This window comes from Heptranchias perlo, chromosome 2, assembly GCF_035084215.1.
Source record: "Heptranchias perlo isolate sHepPer1 chromosome 2, sHepPer1.hap1, whole genome shotgun sequence".
Lineage (NCBI taxonomy): Eukaryota > Metazoa > Chordata > Chondrichthyes > Hexanchiformes > Hexanchidae > Heptranchias > Heptranchias perlo.
The window spans coordinates 20,061,210-20,078,600 of record NC_090326.1 but is presented as its reverse complement, the minus strand read 5'-3'; the positions used below and the strand labels follow the sequence as shown (position 1 = coordinate 20,078,600).

General features: G+C 47.2%; 1 protein-coding gene across 1 annotated transcript in view; it reads left to right on the top strand.

Moving 5' to 3' along the window:
* The window catches only part of LOC137335661 (collagen alpha-6(VI) chain-like), a 199,558-nt gene that overhangs the window by 35,095 nt on the left and 147,072 nt on the right, over positions 1 to 17,391 (top strand). The window contains exons 8-10 of the mRNA XM_068000953.1: positions 3,065 to 3,640; positions 6,819 to 7,174; positions 14,881 to 14,959. Coding sequence (XP_067857054.1) covers positions 3,065 to 3,640; positions 6,819 to 7,174; positions 14,881 to 14,959 — 1,011 coding nt within the window. The remainder of the gene's footprint in view (positions 1 to 3,064; positions 3,641 to 6,818; positions 7,175 to 14,880; positions 14,960 to 17,391) is intronic.

Here is a 17,391-nt window from a genome sequence, read left to right as displayed (position 1 = left end):
ATCTACGCATCCCAAGCTTTATGAATAGAGGCATAGAGGCAGAGGGCATGGCTGAGGTATTAAATGAGTACTTTGCATCTGTCTTTACCAAGGAAGAAGATGCTGCCAAAGTCACAGTGAAAGGAGAGATACTTGAGATCCTGGATGGGGTAAAAATTGATAGAGGAGGTACTAGAAAGGCTAGCTGTACTTAAAGTAGATAAGTCACCTGGGCTGGATGGGATGCATCCTAGGTTGCTGAGGGAAGTAAGGGTGAAAATTGCAGAGGTGCTGGCCATAATCTTCCAATCATCCTTAGATACGGAGGTGGTGCCAGAGGGCTGGAAAATTGCAAATGTTCCACCCTTGTTCAAAAAAGGGTGTCAGAGTAAACTTGGCAACTACAGGCCTGTCAGTTTAACCTCAGTGGTGGGGAAGCTATTAGAAATTATAATCTGGGACAAAATTAATAGTCACTTTGACAAGTATGGATTAATTAAGGAAAGCCAGCACGGATTTGTTAAAGGCAAATCGTGTTTAACTAACTTGATTGAGTTTTTTGATGAGGTCACAGAGGGTTGATAAGGGCAATGCATTTGATGTTTTGTATATGGACTTTCAAATGGCATTTGATAAAGTGCCACATAATAGGCTTGTCAGCAAAATTGAAGCCAGTGGAATAAAAGGGACAGTGGCAACATGGATACGAAATTGGCTAAGTGACAGGAAACAGAGAGTAATGGTGAATGGTTGTTTTTCCGACTGGAGGAAGATATACGGTGGTGTTTCCCAGGGGTCAGTACTAGGACCACTGCTTAATTTCAAAATTTGCAAATGACACAAAACTTGGAAATGTAGTAAACAGTGAGGAGGATAGTAATAGACTTCAGGAGGACATGGACAGGCTGGTGGAATGGGCAGACATGTGGCAGATGAAATTTAATGCAGAGAAATGCGAAGTGATACATTTTGGCAGGAAGAATGAGGAGAGGCAATATAAACTAAATGGTACAATTCTAAAGGGGATGCAGGAACAGAGAGACATGGGGGTGTATGTGCAAAATCTTTGAAGGCGGCAGGACAGGTTGAGAAAGCGGTTATAAAAGCATACGGGATCCCAAGCTTTATGAAGAGGCATAGAGTACAAAAGCATGGAAGTTATGCTAAATCTTTATAAAACACCTACTCGGCCACAGCTGGAGTATTGTGTCCAATTTTGGGCACCACACTTTAGGAAGGATGTGAAGGCCTGAGAGAGAGTGCAGAAAAGATTTACTAGAATGGTTCCAGGGATGAGGGACTTTAGTTACGTGGGTAGACTGGAGAAGCTGGGGTTGTTCTCCTTAGAACAGAGAAGGTTGAGAGGAAATTTGATGGAAGTGTTCAAAATCATGATTGGTTTAGATAAAGTAAATAAAGAGAAACTATCCCCATTGGCAGAAGGGTCGAGAACCAGAGGACATAGATTTAAGATGATTGGCAAAAGAGCCAAAAGCGAGTAGTTATGATCTGGAATGCACTGCCTGAATGGGTGGTGGAGGCAGATTCATTTGTGGCTTTCAAAAAGGAATTGGATAAATACTTGAAGGGAAAACATTTGCAGGGCTACAGGGAAAAGGCGGGGGAATGGGACTATCTTGATTGACATTACAAAGAGCCAGCACGGGCTCGACTGGCCGAATGGCCTTTCTGTGCTGTAACGATTCTACTCTATGATTCTTTCCTTCCATCTTGGAGTCATCTCCTTGGGCTCAATTTTGAAATGGTGGTGGGTTGGCAGCGGTGGGGGGGTGGTGAAGGTGCGCATGGCAAACCCGAATTTAAAAAAAACTTACCTTTTCCGATGCGATTGCAATCTAATTAATGGTGATTAAAGTTGTTTCCGGGTTTAGCGCCCGGCAGCCAGCCTGATTGACAGGCTGGCTGCCGACAGGAGGGGGACAGGGGGGTGGGGGGAGAGAAAGAGAGAGAGAGATGTCATCCGGCACTGGAACAGAGATTGGAGGGCGCTGAAGATCGGGGTGGGGGGAGAGGGGAAGATTGGGGGGGGAGAAGGGGACATCGGTGGGGGCGAAGAGGGGGAGATGGGAGAGGGGGACATCGGGGTGGGGGGGAACGGGAGATCAGAGAAGGATATTGGGAGGAGGGGGACATCGGAGAGGGAGACTTCTGGGGGAGGGGGACACGGAGAGAGACATCGGGGGCTGAGAGGGACATCGGAGAGGGAGATATCAGAGGGAGAAGGGGACATTGGAGAGGGAGACATCGGAACAGGGTGGAAAGGTAGGTTTACTTTGTTTTTTAACTTTGTGCAATCGTTTTTTATTTAATTTATTTTGTTTATTTTTGCCTGATCCGGCCCTCACGCCTGGTTTCACCAGGCATGAATCGGAAGCCGTAAGAAAACCGCCCAGGTAAGTTTAGAATCGTTTTAACTATCTACTATGTCAGAAATAAAGTACCTTAAGTACCTCAATGAGGTCCAATTGGTTCTTTGACTATCATCCCACCGGCTTTAATTGCACGTTCGTGAGGCGCACGCACACAGATGCATCTGTGGGGAACCTGGGTGTTGGCGGGTTGGAGTCGGCTTCCTCACCCGCTCGGGATTTCCCCGATTTTCGCACCCCCCCCCCCCGCCCCCAATGCATCCACAATTTCCTTTGAAAATCAGGGCCATTGTCTTTCTACTGCCTTTTTACTACCTGACTAAACGTCTTCATTTTCTTTTTGTCTTCCTAAAGCTTTTTCATTCCCTAACTGAGGTGATCTTTGTATATCACCCAGCACATTCTCTCCTCTTTACAATTTAAAAAAAATAATAATATGCATTTACTTTTTCTTTGTGATAGGAGTCAACAGACTTAACTATTGTTGTTCTCCCATGGCTTTGTTTAGTTCAATTCAAGGAAGGGTTTCCTATCTCCTAGTTTCCAGTTTTGACGAAAGTTCTACACCAGAAACATTAATCTGCATTTTCCCTCTACAGATGCAAATGGTCTTGCTGTGTATTTGCAAGTTTTCTTTCTGACCACATCATCTTGCCTTGTTCTAACTGCTTTGTGATCCTATTTATTTTGTGCAGAATGTGAAGTTGAAAAAGCAGACACTGTTTTCCTTATGGATGGATCAGAAATAATAAAAAACGATGACTTCAAGATGATGAAGAGTTTCTTGAAAGAGTTTATCAACTTGTTTGATGTTGGTCAAAGTCAGTTCCAGTTCGCTGTAGCCCAGTATGGCACAAAGCAAATACCTGAAATCTACCTGAACGAGTCTGATTCACACAATACGCTAAGAAACAGAATTGATAAAATCAACCAGCTGCATGGAGAAACCGCCACTGGAGCAGCACTAAAATTCGTGAGCAGCTTCTTTCATCCATCAGCGGGAAGTCGAAAAAAAGAAAAGGTGCCCCAGTACCTTCTGGTGATTACAGCTGGACAATCTTCGGACAGTGTAGTTGCAGCAGCTGCTGCTTTGAGGAAACAACACATCCATGTATTCGCACTGGGCATTCAACAAGCAAACACTAATGAGCTTCTGCAAATCACTGGAGCAGCAGAGAGAAAATATTTTATTCAAGATTTTAAACATTTAAGTAAAATTAAAAGAAGAATCGTTCGTAACATTTGTATTCCTCTTCCTCCTCCTCCGAAAGGTAAGTGACCTTTTATCAATGACACAGCATTCTAAAAGATTGTGCTTGGCTCTCTATACCATGACCCCAGTCTCTGACAACTGTTGAAGTAAATCATGAATCTAGCCATATATTGGCCTAGATTTTTTTGTCTCCAGTTTTTTGTTTTGGCAGATTGAGGCACAGGAAGCCTCTATGCACCTTTTCCCCCCATTTCCCAGGGGCTGGCCCTGTCAGTGGTGAATGTCCCGTCCATATGTGGGTGAGTGAATATTAGAGACACGCAAAAGAGATAAATATGTCCTTTAACGTATATCCAAGCATTTGAGTCATTAGATGCAGGACTTTAAAAAGGATCTGATAGCCAGGATCTTGGTGGCGCTCACAGAGTGCTGCCTTGAACAGATCCCAGGAAAAAATCCAAAATTTTAAAAAGAGTTTTACCATTTTACTGGCAGCTTGAGGGCTGCCTGCCTCTTCACACTGCAGCTAGCTTCCGATTTTAGAGGGTGTTATCTGGCAGAGGCTGGTGAGCGCACCTCCAATAAATAATTGTGGGGCTCTGTAAGAGATGTGCCCCAATCAGATAATCTAAGCTTTTCTGTTTTAAATTAGAAAAGCAAATGACTCCTTATTAAATGTGTGTTCAAAAGTTCAAAATCTGATATTCATGTCTTTAATTTTCATTGTTATTAATGTTACTTCCTTTTATAATAATTTACTATCCGATCTATATAGGTTGACTGAATGATGTGTTGCTTGGCTATAACTAAATGTTTGCCATAATCAATGGAACTGCCCAGTGGGAACAGTGCAGCAAAAAATGTTTCTTCCCTTTTTCCCATATTGGTCACCCTGTGCTACCCACCATCCACAACTGAAGAGGCGACCTGCAACCAGACCTCTATCAATGTTGTGAGTGGCCCACATGACTGTCCCTTCCTGTGAGAAGTGCTCAGCTCCTGTATGGTTCCTGCCCAAAATGGTACAGTGCCACTGAAATTGGGAATTCTCTGCTTGGGGATGTAACCCTGGGTCCTGCCACAGTGGCATGTTGACACCCAGTCACTCCAACAACTCACTGTGTCCTGTTAATTTTTAAAGGTTTCCTGTAATGATTTAACATGGGAACTTACTTTAATTATTCCTGATCTAGTAGAGTCCTCAAAGACCAGGAAGCAATCTAAGTTTTATTTTTTAAAATAGCATTTTTCAGGATTTTATAACAATATTTTGAAACCAGTTCTGTGCATTGGAAATAATGGCCTGCTCCCAAAGGCTCAGTTTAAATCTACACTGCCTAATGGAGTACTGAGCCATATAGACTAAGAAACGCCTGTATTCCATCCTTGGTGTGTGTTGAGATAGCTGGCCTCACCTGTGGCAGTAATAAAGACACTACAATTAGCGTTAGCATCCCTGGCCTAGGGAGGGGAAAATCAGTCAGGGTTTCATGCTTTTGATAGCTATCTTGTTGGAAAGTGCATGGGGTAAATTTTAACCCCCATGAACGGGTGGGTTGGGGGTGGATGGGGAGTAAAAATCTTCCGTTTTCAGAGTGGGACTGCGTCCTGGCTCCAACACGCCTACTTCTGGGTTTAGCCCAGGCAGGTTTGTTGGCGTGTGGAAGGCAGACACCAGGAAGTCCCGCCCCCACTTAGAGCCGGCGGGCCAATACTTAAAAGGGCAATGTACCTCATTGAGATAGTTGAGGTACTTAATGTTTTGTGTATTGGAATAATAAAATAAATTTAACCTTACCTGTTTGGGTTTCCCATTGCTTCCCATTCACATCAGGTGAAAGCAGGCAGGAAGGGCCGGAGAGGGCCACGAGGTGAGTGCCTTTATCGCACTGCTTGTGGGTCCGGAGGAGCAATAGTACTTCATCCAGGCCCAACAAGCTCACCTGGCCGACAGGAACCCGACCTCCCCACAGATGGTGTCCCCTCCGATGGTGGACCCCCAACTACCTCCGATTCTTCACCCGACCTCCGATCTTCTTCCCGGCTCCCCGATCTCTTCCTCAGCCCCCTGATCTCTTGCCCGCCCCCCCCCCCACCCCCGGATCTTCTCTCTCCCTCCATCCCTCAGATCCCCGGCTGCGGTCTGCTGCAGCACACCTTCCTGCCCGACAGCCAGCCTGTCAACCCGCCTACTTACCTTCCAGGTTTCGCACTCGGAAATCTTGCCTCCCTGCTCCCTTCCCGGCTGGAAGTTAAAATTTACCCCCATTTGTTGACTTTGACTGAAGACAGGATCAGGCTTGGCTGTGATTCGCTTCAAAATCAAAGAACTTGCAGACCCTCTGTGGTTAGGGTCACATGGCCACTCAGTTAAGGTATAGCTGAAGTTGTGGAACATTAATCTTATTTGTTGGATTTTTAAAAAATTCCCAAATTTGTCTTTGTTTCTCACACAGTACCAGTATGGCACAAATGTGTTTCCTGAATTTCAGCATTCTGTGGACATCTCATATCGCTCTGCAAATGCCTCAGCATTTCCTGTAACCTTATGTATCCCGTGGGATTCCCAGAGCTCTGTCAACGTTGCTTATTTCGTCTCTCATATTTTGAAGCTCTTAGAACACAATTTTCAAATTTTTAATAGCTGTTCAAACATTATTTTCACTTTTTCTATTTGCTTTCCTTTTGCAGTTATTTTGAAAATACATGAAATCTTAGTGCCAATTGATATACATGAAGAGCACATGTAGAATCATTCAACACACTAAAAAAAACAGCCACTGTGGTTGATATAATGGACATAATAAAATAAAATATGATGTATTGCAGGGCTCATCTTATCGTATGTTCTTTATACTGTGCAGAGCACCAGAACTCAGTGTTGGGACCACAGAAATATCAGCTACGTAGATGGTAATCTTAGACTGATGGTCAGGAGTTTTTGATTGATTACCTTTGAGTATTAGGAAGACAATTTTTGGAATTTGACCTATTCACCTCTCTATATATTACATAAGTCAGGAAGAGTCCATGGGAATGCAATTTTCAACTGGTTTGTTGGAAAGCACAAATTTTGTGGGTTAGATAGGATTCTCTCATTTCTTATTATCGTATATGATTCTTTTACTTTTCAAAAAAATGTTTGTTTGAAAAGAAAGTTATTACTTTGGAAAAAAATATGATTTACTGTACCAAATGTATTTATAAAATCTGACTTTGAATTGTTCACATTATAGAGGATCCAGCATGTACGATAGACGTTGCTGTGGGGTTTGATTTGCCAAGATGGACTGGAATACAGAACATATTTACTAATCAGCAAAAACTACGAGCAAAGCTTGGTCAAATATTACAGAAAATCGCTTCCATACATAACATCAGCTGTGCAACTGCTTCACAGCTAAATATCAGAGTGGGCTTTCATGTAAAAAGCAACACAGGCCGTTCTATCTTTGAAACCGAATTTGAAGAATACAACCCGGCAATTTTAGATAAACTGCTAGCAACTGAAGCAGATGCCAGAATTGATATGAATGCAGAAAATTTGAAATCATTTCTTGGCAAATTCAGTGCATCAACTGCAACTGCAAAGGTAAGGATCTTTTTAACCACATATGCAACACTTTTAATCATAAATCTTTCAAAAATATGAATTGTTTTTAAAAGGAATGGATGAGTCACCTTTGGCTGTTTGAACACACTGTAATGATTTGGGCTTTCATGTATTGGTTATGATCTGGGAATTTGTACAGGATGTAGCAATAAAGCTACTTTTAGATGGCTTCCCTGAGTGACTCAGTTTTCAAATCTACTGTATACTGCTCAGTTGTGCAGACCGGGGGGGCCAAGCTTCGATGTAATGTCTGTGTTGACTTAACTGATCTCAGCTGCGTGGTGGTCGGGGCACTGTGATTAGCCTGAGCACCCCAGAGCTAGTTAGGGGAAAAATTGGCCTAAGGTTGCCACTGTTGATTGTTATCCATTCATCCCTGCAGGAAAGTTCATATATTGTGGATGACAAATGAGAGCAGGAACAGATTTGGCTGTGATGCCATCTATGGTTTATCAAGCTTGCCAACACTCGTACTCTTAGGTATCCAAACTATGGCCCACGGGTCATAGGTATCTTGCAAATCCTGTCTATTCGGCCCATGAATCCATGTGACTTACTTGTGAGATGACTTCTTGCATCTCCTCGGACACATTCTTTCTTGTGCTTGCTCTTTGTGTTTCTCCCTTTGCCATGGAAAGGTTGTCAATCAGATGGAAATCAGGAAATGGCAGACTTACTAAATAGTTACTTTTTATCGGTCTTCACAGTAGAGGATGAGGATAAAGTACCAAAGGTACAAGGAAAACTAAAAATAATTCAAGGGGAGGAACTAACTAGATTCAATATTAGTAAAAAAAAATGATGATGGAGAAACTAATGAGATTAAAGATAGACAAATCTCCAGGACCCGATGGTTTCTACCCCAGGGTGTTAAAACAAGTGGGTGAAGAAATTATTGTGTTGGTCATGATGTTCCAAAACTCTCTCGATTCAGGAATTGACCCCATGGATTGAAAAACTGCCAATGTCACTCCATTATTTAAGAAGGATAAGAGAGATAAAACTATGAAATTATAGGCCTATTAGTATGATGTCAGTTGTGGAGAAGTTACTAGAACTGTTATTAGGATCAGAGTGACTGAGCATTTTGACCATTATGAGCTGATCAGAGAGAGCCAGCATGGATTTGTAAAGGGTAAATCGTGTATAACGAACTTAGTTGAATTTTTGGAGGAGGTAACTAATGCGATAGATAAGGGAGTGTCTATGGATGTTATTTATATGGACTTCCAGAAGGCATTCGACAAGGTTCCACATAAGAGACTGTTAACGATAATAAGAGCGCATTAAATTGGAGGCAACCTATTGACTTGGATAGGGACTTGGTTGGGAGGTAGGAGATAGAGAGTAGGGCTAATGGATATATATTCATATTGGCAGGATGTGACTAGTGGTGTCCCCCAGTGATTTGTACTGGGGCCTCAGCTTTTCACTATATTTATAAATGACTTGGGTGAAGGAATAGAGAGTCGTATATCTAAGTTTGCTGCCGACACTAAGTTAGGTGGCACAGTAAATAGTATAGATAGGAGCAGAAAGTTGCAAAGGGACATTGATAGATTAAATGAGTGGACAAAACTGTAGCAGATGGAGTTCAATGTGGGAAAGTGTGAGATCATCCACTTTGGACCTAAGAAAGATAGATCAGAGTATTTTCTAAATGTCAAGAAGCTAGGAACTGTGGATGAGCAGAGAGATTTAGGGATCCAAGTACTGAAATCACTAAAAGCTAGTGGACAGGTACAAAAATAATTAAAAAGGCTAATGGAATGTTGGTCTTTATCTCACGAGGGCTGGAATACAAAGGGGTGGAAGTTATGTTACAGCTGTACAGAATTCTGGTTAGACCCTATTTAGAGTACCGTATTCAATTGTGGACACCGCACCTCAGGGGGTTAGATCAGCCTTGGAGGAGATGCAGCACAATTCAGCAGAATGATACCAGGGCTAAAAGGGTTAAATTATGTGGACAGGTTGCATGGACTAAGCTTGTATTCCCTTGAATAGAAGATGAAGGGTGATCTAATTTAGATGTTTATGATGATCATAGGAGTTGATAGGGTGGATAGAGAGAAACTATTTCCTCTCTTGGGGAAGTTTAGAACAAGAGGGCATGAACTTAAAATTGGAGGTAGGCTGTTGAGGGGTGATGTCAGAAAGCACTTCTTCACAAAAAGGACAGTGGAAATCTGGAAAACTCTCCCCCAAAAAGCTGTTGAGGCTAGGGGTCAATTGAAAATTTCAAAACTGAGATTGATAGATTTTTGTTAGGGGTTATGGAACTAAGGCGAGAAGATGGAGTTAAGATACAGATCAACAATGATCTAATTGAATAGTGGAATAGGTTCAAGGTGCTGAATGGCCTATTCATGTTCCTACAATCTGCACGTATTTAAAGAAGCAAGTGTGCTGCAGTGGTCATTATGGATTTGGGGAGAAGGTAACGAGAGAGCGAGAGAAGAATAGAGAGGGAGATTTCAGAATCACAATTTTAACCTTGAGATAATGGGCTCGATTTTCGCGTCGGGTTTCCAGCGGGGGGGGCCCCGAAAATCCCGATATCCGGTCACGTGACCGGATCGCGCCGAGATCCCGCCCACTTCCGGGTGCCACGCTGACGTGCGGGGCTGCGTGCGCAAGCCCTGCTGGTGGGAATCCCGCAGGCAATTAAAGCCAGCGGGGTTCCACTTGAGTATACTTACCTTGCTTGTTGAGGTCATTAAATGAGCTGAAGCAGCTGTCAAAACAGGAAGTGTGGGATTTTAGGTTCAAGGCAGTGAGTTTCACACACTGGGGGAAACAGTCTTCCCTCAACCGATCGTGTTCCAGCCAGCAGCCTGTGGCAGCTGCCAAGGTGCACTCCACAGCGGGTGGGAGAGCCCTCACCCACGCAGGAGGCCACCGCGTCATGTTGGGCAACCCCTGCCCTCCACCACCCCCCGCCAAGCCAGAGGACAGACCGACGTGAAACCGCAGCCCTAGAGCGAGAAACCACCTACCTACCCTGCACAACCCCTCACACCAAGACCTGCCAGATGGGTGGTGCGTTGACATCCTCGGAGGACGAACAGCATGACCAGCCCCAGCAGCCTCGCGGTCCACGCCGTCCGCCTCGGAGACGTGGATCCCCCCAACACGGTGCTGTGGCACACCCACCTGCACAGCAGGAGGGAGGGCAACCGCAGAGAGAGATGCGTCGCAGGAGGCACTACCCTCCGCACAGGGTGTACAGACCGAGGCTCAGCTTCATGGCCCTCTCCGAGGAGCAGTGCACACGGAGGCTCAGAGTCAATCGCCAGGTAGTCGCCGACATCTGCAGCCTCCTTAACGACGAGCTGCTCCCTGATGGACCAAGCAGCATCTTCTTACCTGTCGCCGTCAAAGTCACCACTGCCCTCAACTTCTTCGCATCCGGTTCCTTCCAGGGTGCCACCGGGGACATCACCGGGGTCTGTCAGTCGTCTGCACACAAGTGCATAAGGCAGGTCACCGATGGGTTGTTCCGCAGGGCCTCCCACTACATCAACTTCGCCATGGACGAGCGCAGCCAGATGGAGAGGGTGGTTGGATTCCATGCCATGGCTGGCTTCCCACGGGTACATGGTGTAATCGACTGCACCCACATCGCAATACAGGCACCTCCGCATGAGCCAGGGCTGTTCATCAACAGGAAGGGGTATCACTCCATGAACGCCCAGCTCATCTGTGACCACCGCCAGAGATTCCTACACGTGTGCGCCAGATACCCCGGCAGCTGCCACGATGCCTTCGTCCTCAGGGAGTCCACCGTCTCGCCCATCCTCCAGGCACCCAACGCCGGCAACGGCTGGCTCCTCGGCGACAAGGGGTATCCCCTACACACGTGGCTCATGACGCCTCTGAGGAACCCCATCACCGAGCCGGAGCGTCAGTACAATGACAGCCACACTGCTACCAGGTTTACAATTGAGCAGACCATAGGGCTGCTCAAGATGCGCTTCAGGTGCCTTGATCGTTCTGGGGGAGCGCTGCAATACACACCATTCAGAGTGGGACGAATCATAGTTGTCTGCTGTGCCCTGCACAACATGGCCCAACAGAGAGGGGTGCCGCTGGAGGAGGCCCCATCCACACCCGCCACCCACATTGAGGACGGCGATGAGGAGGAGGAGGAGGAGGAGGCGGAGGAGGAGGACGCGCCAGAGGATAGTGGACGACCCATGCGCCGAACCACGACTCACCGGGATGCTCGCCGGGCCAGGGAGGCACTCATACGTCAACGGTTCTCCTAGAGTCAGACAGTGCGAGGCGCTCGCATCTCCTCACCTGCACATGCGAGGGGCCATACCAGCCCCCTCCACTGAAGACTGTTGCCAGTATTCCTGCACCCACAGCAGTGTGCCCAATGGGCGGCAGCAGGTGGTCGCCGTCATGATGGCCTGCACGGAACGCACCTATTGCACAGGCCGCGGGAGAATGGACGAGAGGTGGCAGGAGTGGTGAGAATATAGTATTTAATATGTACAATGTGACATAATATAAAAAAAAAGTGTACAAATTAATAGACACCCTGGTGCATTCCCTTTGTGCTTATAACGCCTTCGGATTTCTTTTGCGGGTACCCCTACGTGGTGCTACCCCTGTGGCTCCAGCAGAGGTAGTGGCAGGTTGCTCCTGTTCTCGCCTTGACCGGGTAGATGCTTTGGGTGGACGGCCCCTGGGTTTCGGTGCCCGTGAGGGCACCTCCACAGACTGCTCCTCCTGCACCGGGGCAGGGGCAGACTCGGCCACCTGGAGAGGAGGCACCATTGCGGGTACTGGTTGAGAGGTGGGCAACGGGTGGGACGTGGGGGCGCCTTGAGAAGCGTCCCCGCTTCCATGCCCCCGGTCACCATCATCCCTCTCGTGGCCTCGGCCCACATCACCCCTTCCACCCTGCTGGACGGCAGTTTGGATGGCATGTGTGAGGCCTTGCAAGGCCACCCCTAGTGTATCCGTCAGCCTGTTTATGGCGGCGGAATGTTGCTCACCCTGAATCCGTACAGCCGTTGTCAGGGCCTGCACGGACTCGATGTGGAGCTGTGCGTGACGCTCGAGGGAGGCCAGCCTGTCCTCCACCGCAGACATTCCCGCACCTACCCGCGACACTGTGTCGCCGGTACCCTCCTGTGCCTGCGCCACCAATGCCCGCATGCAGGAGTTGGACTCCTCCATCGCCTGCGCTATTGTGGACAATGTGCGCGGCACCTCTCCCAGTACCTCAGCAATTAGCTGGTGCCCCTCGACGACTCTCCTTTTCACTGGTGGCCCCCTGGGTTCAGCATCTGGGTCCGGCTGAGCAGAGCCTGGAGATGAGTGCTCCCACCGACGCGGACCCTCCGCGGCTGCCCCTGCCACCAGGGTCTGCTCATGCTCACTCGTGCGCGGTGAATCACCAAGTGCTACCCCAACTAGTTGGCAAGGGGGACCCACCGAGGTGTGTGTCTCTGCGCTGGTGGATGGTTGGCTAAGATGTGACGATGCACCCTCAGAGACCGCCATGTCCTCTGAGGAATCGCCCTCCTCAATCGGTTCGCTCGCAGACGGCCCTGCAAGAGAACAGAGGGCACTTTGAGGCATGTACACCAACTTTACGGTGCGCCTGATGGCAGGTGATGATACGGTCATTCGCGATCATGGGTGTTGAGTGTCAGCTTTCCCTTACCGGCCGTTTCTGCATCGACAGACTCGCCATCAGCCACCGACAGCGGGCGGGCAAGGTCGAGCGCCTCCACCTCTGCGTCGGTGAGCTCTACCACTTGCGGCGGGCCACCTCCGGTGCGTGCCCTTTCCCGATTGTTCTTGCTCCTCTTCTCCTGTCAAGGCAAAACACAGATGTGTGAGTGGGTGCGTGTTGCATTTTGAGACGCATCGAGCATCGGTGTGGGTGGGTTGAGCGTGGGGCAGATGGATGGGAGGATGCGTGTGCCACATGCCCATCCCATTGCATAGGGATTGGGGTGTGTGGTAGTGTTCGGGTGGGGACAGGGACGGTGGGTACTTGCGGGCACGGCGAGGATGGTGAGTGAGTGAGGATTGCTGCGGGAGCGCTGTGGTGGCTCTGCAGGAGGGGTTGTGATCTGTTTGGCATGATGGTGGGGACGGGCTGTGGGAGGGTGTGTTGGTGTACTCACCTTGCCAGACCTAGTGAGGTCATTGAAGCGCTTGCGGCACTGCTCCCATGTCCTTGGGGTGTTCGCCCTGCTGCTGACCGCCGCCGCCACCTCTGTCCATGCCTTCCTGGTGGCGGCGGCAGGGCACTTGCGTCCATCCGCAGGGAAGAGCGTGTCCCTCCTCCTCCTCACGCCCTCCAGCATCAGCTGCAGCGCAAGGTCTGAAAAACGTGGCGCAGCCTTTCCCCTTGGCTGAGCCATCATCACCAGCCTAATGATTGCAGCAGGAGGGGCTTTGGGAGACTGCCCCTTTAAGTGGAGCTCCTACATCGCGTCGACGCTACTGCGCATGCGCAGCCGGCCGGCACGCAGCTGGGGAGCGGAGAACCCGGAAGCAGGGCTTAATCAGGTCAATTATCCCGCGATCGCGCGGGGGACGCACGCAATTAGCCGTCCGCGTTTTCCACGCTCCCGGAGGACCACCCGCTGGGAACCCGCAGGCCTGCTAAAATCGAGCCCAATATGTTTTGAGGGAGAGGAGGAAAGAACAGAAACAACAATCAATGCAGAGCTAATTAAAAAAATTTTTGCAGGGTTGATGAGAAAAAGAAGAAAACTAAATTCGACCATCTGCGCTTGAATTTGTTGGAATGCAGCAGCTTTACTGCTTTTTAAGTTCAACCCTAAAATGTCAATTCTTTGTTGTTTTAGTGTGAAATAAATCATTCCTTTGGTCACTTCTTGTTCTAAGCAGATGAAGTCACTTAATAGCTAAGAGCTCAGAACTTTTTTTGTACCAAGACCTGCTAGATATGTTGCTTCAAAAAGATGGGGTGGGGGAGTCTCAAGAACCACAGGACTGAAAGGGTCCATTACTGCTACTACTTATTTGTATAGGATAAAAACAAATCTCTACTGTCTCATCCCCTCCCACCACTGCATCCTGGGGATGCAAAAGCTCCAAAACTGAAGTAAACGCTGAATATTCCCGCTTCATCCTGAATATACATGAGCATTCATACACACAAAATTTGTGGACTTGTACCAAGTAGGGAAACTCCATTCCCAATTCCAAGAATATATAACATGGTATGCTACTAAGTGAGTCACCAATGCAAGAAAGTTTGGACACCCTTGATTTAGTCTCACATAGGAAGGATAGCCACTTGGCCAAGGTATCAGAAAGTGCCATGGAACCTTGTCACAGTCTGAGTGAGCACATTTGGAAGGACATTTTGGGGTAAATAATGACAAAAAATCCCACTTTCAGTACTTTCCAATTGCAAATTCATATGGCATTAAGCAAGAATTCCCTGCACACCTAACATTCATCTTGTTTATTTAGGCACTTGCATGCATACACTCAAAAGGATCATGAGGCCATGCTTCCTAACATCGAAGTTAGCAATGTTGTCAAGCACCTGCAGTTACTTTAATATTATTACAGCTAATGGAGATGAAAACTTATTTTTTTCTCTGTTCCCTTTGCAGTCTGGTAATTTTAAATGTAAATTAGCAACAATGGCAGTCTCTTTAATTACAATCTCTTTACAGGTGATACTATTCTTCACGGACGGATTGGATGACACTGAAAAGAGACTTAAACAAGAATCAGAAGAACTCTACGATAATGGTAAGCGCATTTTCATTTAGATCTAGACTTCTCGTTGGTATTGTTAGACCTAATAAGAGGAACCTATAAAGGCTGAATTTCTAATTGCATTGGTATTCTTTGTAACACAAACATAAGTCCAAAAATTGCAAGGCTGAGAGTTTCGCTCGCTCGGAATGCAGATGGGAGGATTGGGTGCATAGGTCAGCATGCACGATTTGCAGCTCCGGCAACTTTTTGCTGTTGATTTTAATAGCTAGAAAATTGGGAGTGGCGCGAATCGGGCACGATGATTTCCGAACCAATTTCTCCAATCTGCGTTCTGAGCAAGTGAGACCCAGTGCCAGGAATGTAGTCCCACAGTTCCAAGGCCAGAGCCTGAGGTGAATGGGTTAATCTGTAATCTGGAGAGTTCTTGCCAAAAACTTTACGGGAGAAATTTGTTTAAGTACAAAGCAGAGACTTGGGCTTTTTCAGTAAAGTTATTGACTGAATTACTTCAGTCCCTTGGAAGTAATGTTGCTATTACACTAGGTCACTAGTAACATGATTTTGAATCTAGGCTAGAAATTCCTTTGGAGTGTAACGGAGTGGATTTTGGGCTGCGTGGAACTGTCACCTTTACCTTGCCTGCACCCCGACCCTGCTATTTAAATATTTTGGGCAGGAACCAATGGGCATGGCACCAATGGGGTGCCTGCCTCACATCGGTAGAGGGATTCCACTATGGCGTCTTGCCGCAGCATAAGTGGGCCTATGATCCTGGACTAACATTCAAGAACCTTTTTAACATGCCCCCACTTTATATATTCTGGTTTCCCTACAGCGTTAGATTAGTCTGTGATTGATTGAGAGCAATTACTTTTGGGAAAACGATCTTTTAAAATTTAAAGCCCACCCACTTAAGGAATGCTGGATACCAAAGAAACACAGGTGACCCTCGTGCCTGGCATGGTTAGGGTGCAAATTATCTATTTTATTCATTTGCATTTGTAATTATGATTTCCTGCCCAATTTACGCCTGTTTCTCTCAAAGGAATTTTGGCTCTCCCATGTTTATTTTAGTGTTGCACCATACAAATACGTAGTGTATATCTACAACAATAGAGATGGAAAATGATAAGATATGAGAAAGCAATTAAATGCGTAATGCTTGAAACTCTCTTGCCCCATAATTTTGTGAATTATATTTACCACAATTCTTGGAGTTTTCTCTTTTCAACTGTTCCTGACTCAGTCTTAGCTGTACAGGATCATCACTTTTATTGTTTCATGTTATTATTGTCAGTCCATTTTCTCCCCCTCTGGATGTAAATTTTCATTCCAAAAAAAATATTGAAAATAATAGATGTAATTTGATTTGGTGGTTTATATTCATATTAAATTGTTTTTTGACATTTACTTTTACTTTTTTTTTAAAAAGCTGTTTTCCCCACTCTTTGGGGTCGATTTTAGGATGGCTGAGCGGGTGCGTTCGTGGCAGGGGGGGGCTCCGAAAATTCGGGATTCCCGGGGCAGGTCCGAAGCCCAGCTCCAACCCGCCCACTTCCGGGTTCCCCAATGACGCGCTTAGATGCACGCTCAGCCCCCGCATGCGGGACTCCCACCGGCAATTATTTTGATACTTCAGGTTGTTTGCAAACCTGATTGGGAGGATATTTTAGGAGGGGTGGAATTTTCAGGTCAACTGAGCGTGTTTCCTATACTGGGGGAAACACTCCCAGTTGAAACAGACGTGTTGCAGCCACCAGGCTGTGGGAGCTGCAAAGGTCCATTTGACAGGTTGGGGGGAGACGCTCATAGGAGGCCACTCTGTCACTTTGAACAAAGTTTGGCCTGCACCACCCTCCTAACACAAAAATTCACCAACATGGAACCTCAACCCCGGTGTGCAGACACATTTACATACCTTGCGGACCCCCTGAAACGTACATCTTTTTGATGGGGGCCGCCTTAGCTGCAGTCATGACCTCCTCGGAGGATGAACAGCATCACCAGCCTCGCTGGCCACGCTGTCCACCTCTGACACATGGAGCTCCACAACACAGTGCTGTGACACATCCACCTGCACAGCAGGAGGGAGGGCAACCACAGAGAGAGATGCGTCGCAGAGGGCACTACCCTCACCACAGGGTCCACAGACCGAGGTTCAGCTTCCTGGACCTCTCTGAGGAGCAGTGCACATGGAGGCTCAGAGTCACTTGACATGTAGTCGTGGACATCTGCAGCCTCCTTGATGCCGAGCTGCTCCTGGCTGGCCTGAGCCACCATCTTCTTACCTGTCGCTGTCAAAGTCACCACTGCCATCAACAACTTCTCCGGATCCTTCCAGGGTGCCACCGGGGACCTCGCCGGCGTCTCTCAATCGTCTGCACAAACGAGCCCTGCAAATACACCTACACCCACTCTGCAGTGACACAATGGGTGGCATCAGGTGTGGATCTTCATGGTGA